The sequence below is a fragment of the Mustela erminea genome, chromosome 4 (genome assembly GCF_009829155.1).
Source record: "Mustela erminea isolate mMusErm1 chromosome 4, mMusErm1.Pri, whole genome shotgun sequence".
Classification (NCBI taxonomy): Eukaryota; Metazoa; Chordata; class Mammalia; order Carnivora; family Mustelidae; genus Mustela; species Mustela erminea.
Genome location: NC_045617.1, coordinates 107,179,038 through 107,194,562, shown reverse-complemented (window position 1 = coordinate 107,194,562; position 15,525 = coordinate 107,179,038). Strand labels below are relative to the sequence as shown.

Below are 15,525 nucleotides of genomic sequence, written 5' to 3'. Positions count from 1 at the left end.
TTCAAAGCATTCTGAAAATATGCAGGGAATGATCACAGTCTTTTGGTACTGGTTGAGACCTGATTTGTGACCCAGGATGTGATCTGTTCTGAAGAATGTTCCACGTGCAGTAGAGAAGAATGTGTATTCTGTTGCTTTGGGATGAAATGTTCTGAATATATTGTGGTGTCCATCTGGTCCAGCATTTCATATAAAGCCTTTATTTCTTTGTTGATCTTTGCTTGTCCATTTCAGTGGTGGTGGGTTTTAAAGTCCTCTACTATTATTGTATTATTGTTGATGTGTTTCTTTGATTTTGTTATTAATTGGTTTATATAATTAGCTGCTGACATGTTAGGGGCATAGATATTTAAAATTGTTAGATCTTCTTGTTGGACAGACCCTTTAAGTATGATGTAGTGTCCTTCCTCATCTCTTATGGTCTTTGGCTTAACATCTAATCTGTCTGATATAAAGATTGCCACCCCAGCATTCTTTTGTTGTCCGTTAGCATAGTAAATTGTTTTTCTCCTGTCATTTTGAATATAGAGGTGTCTTTGGGTCTAACATGAGTTTTCTGTAGACAGCATATTAATGGATCTTGTTTTTTGTTTTTTGTTTTTTTATCCATTCTGATACCCCGTGTCTTTTGATTGGGCATTTAGCCCATTTACATTCAGGGTAACTATTGAAAGATATGAATTTAGTGCCATTGTTTGGCCTGTAAGTTGAGTGTTACTGTATATTGTTGCTGTTTCTTTCTGGTCTACTACTTTTAGGGTCTCTCTTTGCTTAGAGGACCCCTTTCAATATTTCCTGTAGGGCTAGTTTGGTGTTTACGAATTCTTTTAGTTTTTGTTTGTCCTGGAAGCTTTTTATCTCTCCTTCTATTTTCAATGATAGCCTAGCTGGATGTAGTATAATTGGCTGCATATTTTTCTCATTTAATGCTCCTAATATACCATGCCAGTCCTTTCAGGCCTGCCAGGTATCTGTGCATAGGTCTGCTGCCAATTTAATATTTCTACCAAGATATGTTACAGACCTCTTGTCCCGAACTGCTTTCAGGATTTTCTCTTTGTCACTGATACTTGTAAGTTTTACCATTAGATGACAGGTTGTGGACCTATTTTAATTAATTTTGAAGGGGGTTCTCAGTGCCTCCTGGATTTTGGTGCTTTTTCCCTTTGCTATATTAGGGAAATTCTCTACTATAATGTGCTCCATTATACCTTCTGCCCCATCTCTCTTTCTTCTTCTTCTTCTGGTATCCCAATTATTCTAATACTGTTTCATCTTTTAGTATCATTTATCTCTCGATTTCTCCCCTGGTGGTCCAGTAGTTGTTTGTTTCTCTTTTTCTCAGCTTATTTATTTTCTGTCATTTGGTCTTCTATATCATTAATTCTCTCTTCTGCCTCATTTATCCTAACAGTAAGAGCCTCTATTTTTTTATTTCACCTTATTAATAGCTTTTTTTTATTTCAACTTGATTAGATTTTAGTTTTTCTATCTCTCCAGAAAGTGATTTTATTTTTCCAGAAAGGAATTCTCTAGTATTCCAATGCTTTTCTTTGAGCCCAACTAGCCCCTTGATAATCATCATTCTGAACTCCAGATCAGACATCTTACTAATGTCCATATTGATTAGGTCCCTAGCCATTGGTACTGTCTCTTGTTCTTTTTTTTTTTTTTTTTTTTTTGAGGTAAGTGCTTCCACCTTGTCATTTTATCCACATAAAAATAGTTGAATGAGAGAACAGAACACTGAAAGTGTAAGAATGACCTCAGAAAAATATACACTAGCCAATTCAGAAGAGACCCAGAATCAGGAGTAGGGGGAGAATAGAACAGAGGCACATACTTGATTTTGGATGAATTTTGGTCAGTTAGAAGAAACTGCCTCCAAAAATTTTTAAAGAAAGCAAAATATATATATATATATATATATATATATATATATATATACACACATACACAAAAATAAGGGTAAACATGATGAAGGGATGGAATATGACTGTAAAGATGAATGTTTAAAAAGATTCTAAAAAAGGAATTGATAAGAAGTTGGTTGAAAAAAGGGAAAAAAAAAGGAAAGATGTGATCAGGCTGGAGACTAGAGCTAAGCCATGCACTAGATTTAGGTTATATTTAGTGTTATTTTGATCTGTTAGAAGAAATTGTATCCCAAGCTTGGTCATGGCCAGATGTTCTTGTTTCTCTTCTGGGGGAGGGGCCTGTTGCAATGATTCTTGAAGGTCTTTGCCTGAGGCAGAATTACACCACCCTTGCCAGGGGCCAGGCTAAGTAATCTACTTGGTTTTGCTCTCAGTAGCTTTTGTTCCCTGAACACTTTCTATATAGCTTTGGGGGAGGAGAAAGAAAATGGCAGCCTCCCAATCTCCAGCCTGGACAAACTGAGAGCTTGTGGCCCCAATGTCCCCTCAAAGAAAGCAATCAATCACTCCCATCTTCCTGGTCTCCGCCTGCATTTGTGCTCATCCAGTCTGTGGTGAAGCATTTCTGTCTTTAGTGCATGGCCCTGTTTGGAGTCTCCAAACCCAGCAGATTCCTGCACTGCACTTCTGCACGGCTCCTCCTGGAGGAAGAAGGAGGGAATCTCCCCAGATGTCCCACTTGTGGCATCCCTCCTTGAAGAGTAGTGGTCCATCTGTGTCTTGGTTCACAGTTTAAGATAATCCTGAGCTGAAAGCCCACTCCTAGGATCCATCTGTGCACCTGGCTTCCCCACTCCAACACCTGGGAGTTCTGCCACACTTAGACACCACTGGTCTTTTTGTGACCCCACAGGTCCTGAGACCACACTATTTCCTCAAGGGCTCCACCCCCTGCTTAGCCTCTGGGGATGTCCCTTAGTGGAGCAGACTTCTAAAAGTCATGATTTTGTGCTCCACTGCTCTAAGGCCTGCCATGAGCCAGCTCCTCCCCCTGAGGACTATCTTCCTGTATATCACCTTGGATTCACTTTTCTGCACATTTTGCCTTCCAGAAAGTGGTTGCTTTTCTGTTCCTAGAATTACTGTTCTGCTTCTCTTTGATCTCCTATTGAGTTTGTAGGTGTTCAGAATGGTTTGATAACTATCTGTAGGTCAGATATCATATGAAGTTCTATATTAGGTACTCATTTAATCCTCATACCCTTATCAACCAGGTACCATTATTTATGATGTTCCTTGAGATTAAACAACATGCTTATAATTACATAGTAAATAATTCTCAGAGCATAGTTGAAATACTGGCTGGTTGTCACCAGATACCCACAATCTTAAACATTACAGTAAATTCTCAGCTGTCGGTTCTCTAAAAATGTGTTTATTCTCCTTTCCCCAAAAGGGTATTTTCTACTGGCCATAGATTTTTAGGTTGATAGTTATTTTCTTTCACTCCATTAGAATATTTGTTACTAGGTTCTTGCTTCTACTATTGGGAAATAAGATGTTAGTCTTTGGCTGCTTGAAGGTAATGTGTCTTTATTCCTCAGTTGCTTTTAAAATTTACTCTTCATCTTTCATTCTTCCTCAATGTGTTTTCTTTGTACTTATCCAACATTGGTCTGGAGAGGTTCCTAAATCTGTGGTTACTCTCTTGATGTTATTTTTGTACAATATGGTTTTGGTAATATGGTTTAAAAAATAGTATTTTACCTTTAACTGTTATTTTAAATTACTGGAATTAATTAACTTTTCAATGTTGAATGGCAAAGTACCTTGTACAAAGAGTGTCTAAATTCAGAAAAATGCTTCTGAATTAAGTTAGCAACGGGTGAATAGAAATACTTGAACTCTGGGTTATTTCTAGTTCATATTCATTTCTGCTTTCTTCAAAATTTATATTTGTAATGTTTAATTATTTAAAACCCATATTTTCCTCATTTTTTAATATTTCCTTTTTGTACAGATTTTATCATATCTAGAGATCACTGCTGTTGTACCTTACACTTTAATGATAATTATACCATTAAATTGATGATAATTTTCTACTAATTATTAAGTCATCAAGAATACCAATAATTATTAGCTTTTAAGGAATGTATGGCTTTAATGGAAAAGATATTTGATTGGCTTTTGACTCACTTGTCACGTTAATTTCAAATTATTACTGAGATGTCAAAATAAAAATCAATATTAGACTTGTGTTTTTGTCTTCACAAAGATGTTTCATACATTGTAGAAAGTGAACAGGGCACCTCATTGTCCCACAGACTTATGCATGTTTCATCACTGAATTGTGTAGTTTTCTGCATTTACCTACAGCAGACACTTACTTGCCTTGCTTACTATAGAATTGCTTCCATTTCAAATAAATATAATCATTATACCAAATTTCTTGTAAGTCTTTTATCAATACTTACAAAAAAGGGAAGGAAAAATAATAAGCCAAATACAATAAGTGAAAACTTTCCAAATGTAACCGAACTCATTGAGAACATTAACAATGTAGGGGCCACAATGCATAAAAAAATTACTGCAAACATCCAGTAAACCATGAATCATTTGATAGTAACACATATGTCAAGAATAAAACCCAGAGTTGACAATGTGGTGGCTCTCATCCCTCTCTGCTTTTCAGCTTCTCACAAGCCTTAGCAAACCAATTGACCCTATTAAACCAAAGCAGAATATTCAGTGGCACTGCTCATACATTTGAATTATTGTAACCTAAATGAAAATACAGGGAGCATGAATTTATTTGTTTCTCTGATTAAGATGTTGTTTGACTGTAATGCTCAAAACAAATTTGCTATTCACTTCTAGCAAACATAGAATCCTTTTGAAATCCATCCTGGTTACTTCGGCTTTTTCTTTTACTATCATATTTATTCTTTTTCATGTGTTCATCCAACATGTATTAAACATCTGTTAGGTGCCAGACCTCTCAAGAAGCTAGAATGTATTAAAGTACAAGAGGTTCCTTAATCTCAGAGAGCTCCTGCTCTTCATACATGTGCATCTAACTAGATAGACTTCTTAACTATATTTGCAAGTAGAGAAACTGGGTTGCCATCAACTAGCACAGCTCTGTCTCAGAGAAAAGTAATGAGACCTGTGTGTGTGTGTGTGTGTGTTTTAAATTTTCTAACAGCCACAATAGAAAAAGTTAAAAGAAGTTAATTTTAATATGTTTTGTTTAACTCTTTATATTCAAATCATTACCATTATAACATGCAAGTAATAAAATTATTAGTAAAGTGCTTTATATCCTTTTTTCACACTAAATCTTCAAATTCAGTTACATCTCATTTGATAGTAATCACATGTCAATGCTCTATAACCACATGTGGCTAGTGGCTACTATATGAAAGAGTGAAGATTAAGAAAACAGCTAACATTGATTTTAGTATTTTTCATTATTCTAAATCTAGAATATTTAAATGTAAAAGCCCAAATTCTATTTTTTACAAGAGTCCTGTTCTTTGAAAGTATTTCTAATATATAAATTATTGCCTCACAGTACTTTAAGATGTTTTTGTTTTCCCAATCCTGGAAAAGTACTTTAATATTTTGAGTTTTAGTATTTTGAATATTGTTATTGGCCTACTCTATCTCTTAGAAAAATGCTATTCAAAGTTTAGCAGCTTCAGTTGACTAACAATACTGTATTGACATAGATTATTTGTAAATAATGCCACAAAACAGTCAGAAGGTTTATTTGTTGTAGTTATATATTTTTTTAACTCGTGAGCTAGTTGCTGAGTTATGTATTTAGTTATTTAGTTTTACACCATCACTAACCTCATATTACTAATACACTGTTTTTATATTAAGATATTTAACAAAACCAAGAGTTTTATGTCCAGAACATAATACATATTTATTTATATTGAATTAAATACTTAAGAAACTGTTCACATAGTTTTTAATCTGTAGTAAAAGTAATTTTGGGGAAGTATTAACATTCTGTAAGAATTAAAATAGACATAAATTGACAGGGATCAAAAATAACTGTATTATAGGCTTAATAGCAAGAAATAACCTAAAGGTTGTATAATTTTCATATTCCTTTAGAGCTACCAATGTGTCTGCTTACCTGGTTGGGAAGGAAGTTTTTGTGAACAAGAATCCAATGACTGCAAAATGAATACTTGTAAGAACAATTCCACCTGTACTGACATCTACAATAGCAATCAGTGAGTAATGTATTTATTGTTTCCTTCATAAAATTACTTGGAGTATTCAGTGCCCTAGGGTAAGGCCAGCATTATTTTCACTTTTTATCTATTATTAAAATAATAATCTCAAGATGAAGAGACATTTCCTGACAAGATAGTGTCAACATTTATTTGAAATGTGTGTCCAAAAGTTATAAACAAGATTGAACTTGGAAGTGCAATGTCCAGATCTGACACATGTTACAAATGCATTTACTTCTTCAAAACATGCCTTTGTCATCTCAGTGTTTTGGATCATTCATGTAAAATGAGTACCACCATATGACTCCTTCATGTGTATGTTGAATTAAAACTTTCAGTTTATTACCTGGAGATTATTATGAGTTTAGATTACTTTCACTGAATTATTGATCAGTTTTACATTAATTAGTCCACATTTTCCCTAATCCAACTGTATTAGTTTCTAGGTGAGAAATAAGCTCTAAATAGAAATTCTGAATAACTATTGCTAATATTCCAAAAGTTTAATAACCAAATACATATTGATAAAATAGCTTTCATTTTTAACTTGTCTGGTAAACTCCAGGTATCGCAAGTAGATGCAAAACCAGGTGTACTGTGACTAGAATGATTTTCTTCTTGTCACAGGAGCAGATTAATTGAATGCAAATTTACTTAGATGATTATTTTTTCAGGGATAAATCAAAATGACTTCAGAGTGTCCTCTAAAATAACTCATACACTATCGTGTCTTGTGATTACAGTTGATGATTTCAGATCATCTCAAGCATGTAAGGGTTTTGACAAATATTTTGTCAAAGATATTCTTATTTTGGGTAACTAAAGCAGGATATAAGATCCAGATTGATTAACAGTAGACAGGTTATTTCATTTAAAGACAATTCTGAAATATCTGGCAATAGTTTAAGAGAAAAAAATGAATAATTTTTAATATAGAAAAACTCACAATGCCAGTAGTTGACATTATTTTAAAATATATAAAAATGTAAAAAGCTATTTTTTGTGAATTATCCATTATTTAAAATTGACATATCACAAATTTGTATTAACTGCCTTTCCATCTATATTGTAGGAGAAATGATCAACTTCTGTTGAGCTAGGAAAGAAAAACTTCCTGTAGTTGTCTATGCTTATTTTATTTCTCTTAAATGACTATTAATTATAACCTACAATGTGTAATATATAATATATATATATCGAGATTCTGTTACATACTCTTTAGAATTTGGCTTTTTCTGTATTTCCTAAGATAATTTATGCCTTTCTATACTCACACTGTTAATCACCTCCAAACAAACACCAGCAGAAACATGCCTGTGGTAAAACAAATTGGGTTAATAACTTATTACTATAACGGAGAACACACACTATGTAAATTCATGTGGCATCTCAGTAGAAGGGGGCTGGAAAGGATTTAGAGGTTTGAGTTTTTGACATATAATTTTGGGGGGGTTAAGAAAGTGGACTTGGATAAAGAGACCTTCAGGAAGTGGAAAGAATTATCTATATTCATAACAAATCTCTTACCCAGGAGAAAGGAAGACTGGACAGAGGTAAAATCCAAATTTCTAAAGAGGCAGCAACCATTTATATCAATCATGTTAATATGATAGACATACAACTGTGATAGAATGTTTGGCTAGTCTTGTGGTTTAGATAATGTTCAAGTTTTTGTCTGTATTTAGAAATGTTTTGGGGGCAGGCTTGTCTTTATAACAATTAATCAGGGTCATAGAGTAGCTTTGTCTCATTTTGTTGTTCTGTGAAATTGTCTGTTGAAATGTTCAACAGGAGAACACCAAGAGCTAGCTACAAACCTAGCTTATAGTGCCTGAGCACTATATGTTTTCTACTTTTATTATGGTAAAAAACTTGTTTTGTATGAGTTAAATCTTTTAAAATTTATTGAGGCATCTATTACAACTTAATGTATGTTCTTTGCATATTTGACAAGAGTACATATTCCACTGTTATGTGGAATGTTCTATAGAGGTCTTTTAGGTCTAGTTGGTTTATATGTCAATCGAGGATTTTATACCCTGCATTTTCTTCCCATTTGTTCTAGCCATTATAGAGTTAAAGTTTGCAATTGTTATTGTAAAATTATTTACAAATCCTTTTAGTCTGCCACATTTTGCTTCATTTACTTAAGTTAGATCTTAAGGCTCTAAGATCTAATTGTTAGATGTTACTGACAGATTTAAATATTTATAAAATGTCCTTTTTTGTTGTGAGTAACATTTTTTGCTTAAAGTGTATTTTGCCTGATATTAGCATAGCTGTCTCAGCTCTTTTTTGATGATTAATGGCATAGTATTTATTTTTCTAACTTTTTATTTTTAACCTGTTTGTGCCTTTGAATGTGAAGCTTGTCTCTTATAGATAGGATATAAATTTACTGTTTTTAAAAATTCATTCTGTCTATTCTACCTTTATTGAAATGTCTACTTAATTTACATTTAACATTAATAATTAAATAGAGTCCTATTGAAGTTGTTTTCTTTTATTTTAAATATGTTATATCTTTTAGGGTTTTTTATTCCTTTATTTCTCCATTAATGCCTTCTTTTGTGTTAGATTTTTCCTGGTATTACACTTTAGTTTCCTTTTTATTTTTACTATATATTTTTACTTTGTTTCTTAGTGGTTATCCCATAGATTACAGTTAACTTCTTGCCTTAAAGCAATTTATATAGTGTTAATACTGACTTAATTTCAACAGTATACAAAAATTTTGCTCCACCATTGCTTCATTCCCTTCCATCTCCTTCAGGCTATTATTAATTATAAGCACATCAACACAATTTTATAGGATTGTTTTATGCACTTTCTTTTAAATCAAATAGGAATTGAAAAGAGAAATAAGCAAAAACGTCTTTATACTGTCTTTTATATTTACCCATATGATTACCATTACCAATGCACTTTATTTTTGTGTGTGAATTCAGATTATTGTCTAGTATCTTTTCATCTTAATCTGAAGGATTTTCTTTATTAATTCTTATAAGGCAGATCTACTGCTGATGAATTCTCTCAGTTCTATCTGGAAATGACTTAATTTCTCCTTTAATTTAAAGGATAACTTTAAGAAATAAAGAATTTGTGGTTGACAGTCTTTTACTTCCAGCACTAAAGATATCTGGACTACATGTTTTCTGATAAATCAATTGTTAATTGTACTGAGGATTCCTTGTGCATAACGAATTATTTTCTCTTGTTGCTACCAAAATTCTTTGTCTTTTGACAGGTTGATTATCATGTGATTGATTATCTTTTTATGTTTTTGAGTTTATTTTATCTGAAAATCATTGAGCTTCTTGGAGGTGTAGATTAATGTTTTTTATCAAATTTTAGAAAATTTTGGCATTTATTTCTTCAAATATTTTGTCTTTTCTCTCTCTCTCTCTCTCTCTCTCTCTTCTGATTCTACAATTCTCACATGTGTACGTTAATGTTCTTATGGTGTCCCACAGGTCTCTGAGGCTCTGCTCATTTTTCTTTCTGATCCTCAGGATCGATAATCTTAATTGATTTTATCTTCAAATGCATAGCTTCCTTCTTCTACCAACTTAAATCTAGTGGTGTACCCCTCTAGTAATTTTTAATTTTTATTTTTTTATACATTTAATTCCAGAATTTCTATTGTGTCCTTGTTTATAATTGATGTTTCTCTATATTCTCAAATTGGCAAAACATCAATCTCACATTTATTTATCTATTCCTTTTTTTGAGAGAGAGAGAGAGTGCACGAGTGAGAGTGTGCATGCAAATTGGAGGAAGGGGCAAAGGAAGAGTGTGTGAGAGAATCTTAAGCAGGCTCCATATCCAGAGCAGAATGTGAGGAGAGGCTCAATATCAGGACCCTAAAGGCTTGCAAAAGTCTGAGGAGTGTTTATTCAAGAAAAATGGTTGACTCTCATAAGCATAGTCACCTCTGTAGTGGTTTTTTGCAGTATTCCCATCCCTTTTCTCCAGCTCTGGAACAGACTTGAAAACCAATTGCATTGCAGTTATGGCAACTGTAACCTGAGTAGAAGTAAAGTGTCAGAAGCTAAACTGACTACACCATCCAGGTGCCCTACTTTCTTTAATTATTTAGATATGGCTTCTGATTTTCTTTGAACACATTTCTTTTAGCTGTTTTAATACCTGTGTCAAGTAAGTCCAATTATCAAGACTTCCTCAGGGATACTTTCTCCTGGTTGCTTCATTTCTATATATGTGTCATACTTGTCTGTCTGTGTATGACTTATAATTTTTTATGAACACTTGACCTTTCAAATAGTATAATGTGGCAAATCTGGAAATCAGATCCTGCTTCTTCTCGGTTGTTACTGTATTTTTTTTTAATTCTTTGTTTCTGCTGTTATTTGTTTAAAGATTTTTCTGAAATAGTTCTATAAATCATTTTCCTTTTCACTTGTGACTATTCAAGTCTCAACTTGGCTAATCTAATGGTCAACTAAAGATTTAACAGAGATTTTCTATAATTTCCTCAAACTACTATGTCTACTAATAAGCCTTACTATTTATATATGGTGAGGCATGCATTCAGTACTCAGCCAGGCATTTTACAACTCTGCCTTATTCTCCGGTATCTGCTTGCACAGAGGCTCAAGGTCAGTCAGAGAAAAGAGATTAACGTCTTTTCCTACCTTTCTTAGACTTATGTAGACTTTCATGTTGTCTTGTCTTCTAATTACCCAAGAATATGTCTAGCTTTTCAAAGACCTCTACGAACATCTCACTCAGCACTTTTTATTTAAAGTATATTGGTGAGCCTCTTCTTAGCCTTGTCTGTAATCATCACTTCAAGCAGCAACAATATTAGGCAATTACTACTCAGTGTTATTAATAAATACTCTTTATATTAGGCTTTCTGAAAAGAGTAAGCTTTGAGTCAGGTCTATTCCTGAAAATGTCTATTCCTAAAGTCTATTCATGAAAAGGAACTTTTCATACAGTCACCAGACCAATGAAATAATGACATTCCTGGGAAAGCCCTTTTGGGTGAGTTCCAAACTTGTCCTGCTCTTCAGTGGATGTTAGGCTGTTGGTTTCACAGTTGCCATAACTGCAGTGCCATTGGTTTTCAAGTCTGTTCCAGAGCTGGAGAAAAGGGATGGAAATACTGCAAACAACCACTACAGAGGTGACTATGCTTATGAGAGTCAACCATTTTTCTTGAATAAACACTCCTCAGACTTTTGCAAGCCTTTAGTTTATTTAGGGTTCTGGGAAAGTTGATTTGACCCTGTTGCCAGTGTTCTTTTTCTTTTAAGGAGGAGTGGATTTTCAAAGTCTTTCTTCTGCCATTATTGAAGTGATTATACCAAATTATGTTTTATATTATTTATATGGAAGAGAGAGAAGATAGAGATAGGGAAAGAGAAAGCATGAATTCTAGGGTCAGAGTATCTGGATATAGAGTATCAAGTTTGGTTCTGTCCTTAAAGATTAGTATGAATTGGGTTAAGGAATTTTATTTGTATCCTTAAGCTTTCAGGGTTTTGTTTTGTTTTGGTTTGTTTTTTTAATCCAGAAAGTATGAATAATAATAGCTATACCTCACAGAATTATGATGATAATTAAATAAAATTCTGTACACAAAGTATTTTGCTTATTTCTTGATGTGTATTAAACTCTAAGTATCACTAGTTTTTATTATTCCCAACATTTATCATATTTTCAAAAATATATGTATGAATAAGACTAGAGCAGCATTTTACTAATGATGAATCTGTGGGATCATATTGATATTAACTCATTTCCTTTAATATATTTGTGTATATAGTAAATGGAGACCACTAAAAAAAATTACATTGTTCTTTGTAATTAAGAAAGAGTTTAGTTAAAGTTTAGAGTTCTTGAAGGTTTCTCACAGATTTTTCATAATCAAAAATTTCAGGACCCACAATAAAAAATACAAAGAATCTCTTACTTCATTTTGTGAAGAGTCAGTCCCAAGGATACATCAGAAATTTCAGTGAAGATTCTTAAATTTCATGCTTTTGAAGAAATTCACATTGCACACCATAAAGAGTGCTTAACATAGCATACATTTTAATAGATCAAATGAAAATTGTATTTTATTGACTATATGCTTGTATTCCCTGAGAAGAAAAAGAGTTAGGAAAATGAATATTTGCAGAAATTTCAAATCTCTTTAAGTAATCTGTGTGTTCTGAGTTACTGAACTTACCTGTATGTGATAATCTCTAAACAACTGGAGTTAACGTAGTTTAGTGTTTACACAGTTTCAAGACATTAAAAAGCAAAATGGGCTAGGGATGTAATTTGAATGCTGACTGCAACCTGCCTTCTGCTATTCCTGGCATGGTTTAGAATTTAACTGCCTTCTTTATTTCTGATTTTTCTTCCCCCAAAGCAGAGTCAACAGCTTTAGCTACAGATGGGGCTCTGTATGGCAGTTATTAGACCCAGATGCCACACTCTGGAGCATGTTTTGCCAACAGCATCTGGCTTCTTTGCTGTCTGTGTAATTGGCATCCGTGTTGATGCTTTGGCCTGCTTTTCTTATGGACACTACAAACTAGACTTTCAGACAACATGAAGGTTCGTTCCCAGTTGCCCATATGATATTTTTTCCATCCTCTCAGTTGATAATTTATGTAAATGCATCCTAGATGTCTTAAATTATGAAACACTATATATTAGAACTTTTATGCTTCTTATAAGGAAATTTTTAAAATTTTTTATAGATGTAACTGAAAAAAAGTTTGCCATTCAATAAGTAGAAGTAAAAATCTATGTTGATCAACATGTTTTTAGCATATTGAGTGAAAATATAAAATTATGTTTTTTTACTTGAGATTTTCTTTTCAAAAATTGTTTCTGTTTTGCCTAGTTTATGTATAGGAATCCAAACTGCTAAAATAAAAGTAAAATAACTACTAATATAAAAGTTAAGATCATAACAGAGTTTTAATCCAGGCAATGGCAATCCAATATCCATCTTTAGCAGATGGAAGATTTTTCCTTTATGAAAACCAGAATTTTGAACAAAATACATGTTGGTATGTAGACCTTTCACCATCTTTTTATATAGTTAAACCATAATTTATTTTATGAATATAACATAGTGACCACTTAGACAATTTTTAATCTTTTTCAGTATAAACTATTATTTAGGGAAATTAGTTATGGGTCGTTCTTTGCATGTATATATTATTTGTATATTTGGACAATAAATTCCTAGGATTGAAAATGCCAAATCAAAGTGCTTCAACCTTCAAGATTTAGATAGATTTTATCAAATTATTTTTGTGGACAGAAGTAGTATTACATACACACAAGCTATTGATGAGACTATATGTACAGGCACTTCTCGTTTGTATCATTTTGTACTAGAATAAAATCTCTCTGAGGCTTTGTAGATGCCCATTTTACATAGGAGAGAACCAAGACTTGGATACTTTCAGTAACTTAAGCAAAATCACAGTGTTACAAAGTGGCAAACCTAAATATCAGACTGAGGTGTGTGTGACTCCAATTTCATGGTTACAGATGACTCTGAACTGGTCTTTGACCTTTAATATGAAATCATACGTATATTGTCACTGTCTACCCCTCAATACCCAAGGGATAACAGCCATCATAGTGGTTCCAGTGAATTTATGAAAGACTAAATAGTTATCCTTCTCTCAAGGGAAAAGTCTGAACCTGATATAGTTCCAATTTCATCCAAAAAAAAAAAAAAAACTCTCAAGGAGTAAGTATACTTTCTTTGACAGGTGAATACATCCTATGACCAATTATAACTTTACAAATAGGCTTTAGAGTTCACTGATTAAATAAAATTGCTTTTTGATAACAATGGTACAAAGGATGGATTGGAAAAATCACTGTACTTTTAGTAAGGCTCTTATGTTACATAAGGCATGGTATTATGTTATTTGAAGATAGTGATAAAGTAAAATCATATTCAAAGCCATTTTTTGAATGAATAAAGGAACTCTCTTACTTCATTGAAAGCCAGGTTGAAAAGTAGAAGGAAAGACAGTTTTATCTGGCACTGTGTTGTTTTCCAGAATAGATCAACTTCCTGGTCGTTTCCTAGCTTCAAGTTCCCCCTACACACTTTGTATTAATTTGCTTGCCAATATTGACTGTTCCTTAGCTTCTGTTCTATCATTGCATTCTCTGCCTTTATCTCATGGCATTCTTCCTATGTGCATGTCTCTATTCATTTCCCCTTTTTGATAAAACATCATTTATACTGGATTAAGGCCCACCCTAAAGAGCTCACTTTAATCTGATTACCTTTACAAAGACCTAATTTACAAAGGAGGTAACACTTTGAGGTACTAGGGGTTAGTACTTCAAGATCTTTAGGGGGACACAATTCAAATCATAATGCCCTAATGTATTCCAGGTACAGATATTAAAACATTTTATATAAATGTAGCAGTACAGAATTCTATAATTTAGCATAGTTATACATAAAATCTCTTGAATTTTATTCACAGAGCTGTGTAAGAACATATTTAAAGATTATTGTTATTATTTAAAACAATAATTAGAAAAAATACTTGCATGAGATTATCTCATTATTTCTATAAAACCCTTATAAAAGTCTAGATGAAAAGTGTTATTGTCTTAGAATGGGTTTGTTTGCTTGTCTATAACATTTGTTGTTATTTTTTTTAATGTTGACTTGTTTTATGCAAAGCCCTAGAAATTTGAAAATTGAAGAAAAATAAAGAATAAAAACAAAATAATCAAAATACACAGAAATAGTTCATTGGAAATGAATTAAAACTACCAGTCATTGTCTCAGATGTGATATTACATGTGAGAGCAATGATTATGGCAGGCACAAAATATAAAATCCCAAGTTAAGGGCTTTGCTAATGAAATTATTTTTTATTGAACTGCAGAAAAAAGGGAAAGAATGTAAATATTAATCTTTTTTATTGCAAATTCTGTATTTTCTTTTTTCTAAAAAGGTCATTAATCAGAATTCAAGTTGTGTCCTTAAAAATAATAATAATACAGCATAATCAAGTATACAAGTTCCCTACATTTTTCTCATTTTTCTAAGTAGCTTATCTTCTCTTACTGTTTCCTTTTTTTCTAGGGAATAGACAGGGCAATCTTTTAAGAGAAACAGCCTCCAGACACCTGGGTGGCTCAGAGGTTAATCAACAGACTTCAGCTCAGTTCATGAACTTAGGGTCCTGGGATCAAACCCTATGTTGGGCTCCCCACTCAGTGGGGAGTCTGCTTGTCCCTCTCCCTCTGCTCCTCCCCCAAATTGTGATCTCTCTGTCACTCTGAAATTAATAAATAAATAAAATCTTAAAAAGGGAGAGAAACAACCTCTACATAAGGTACTCAATTGTTTTAAATTTTTAATTTTTTTTAGATTGATT

At 32.9% G+C, this 15,525-nt stretch overlaps 1 protein-coding gene across 1 annotated transcript in view; it reads left to right on the top strand.

The window, feature by feature from the left end:
* The window catches only part of EYS (eyes shut homolog), a 1,637,266-nt gene that overhangs the window by 480,026 nt on the left and 1,141,715 nt on the right, over positions 1-15,525 (top strand). The window contains 1 exon segment of the mRNA XM_032341352.1: positions 6,006-6,127. Coding sequence (XP_032197243.1) covers positions 6,006-6,127 — 122 coding nt within the window.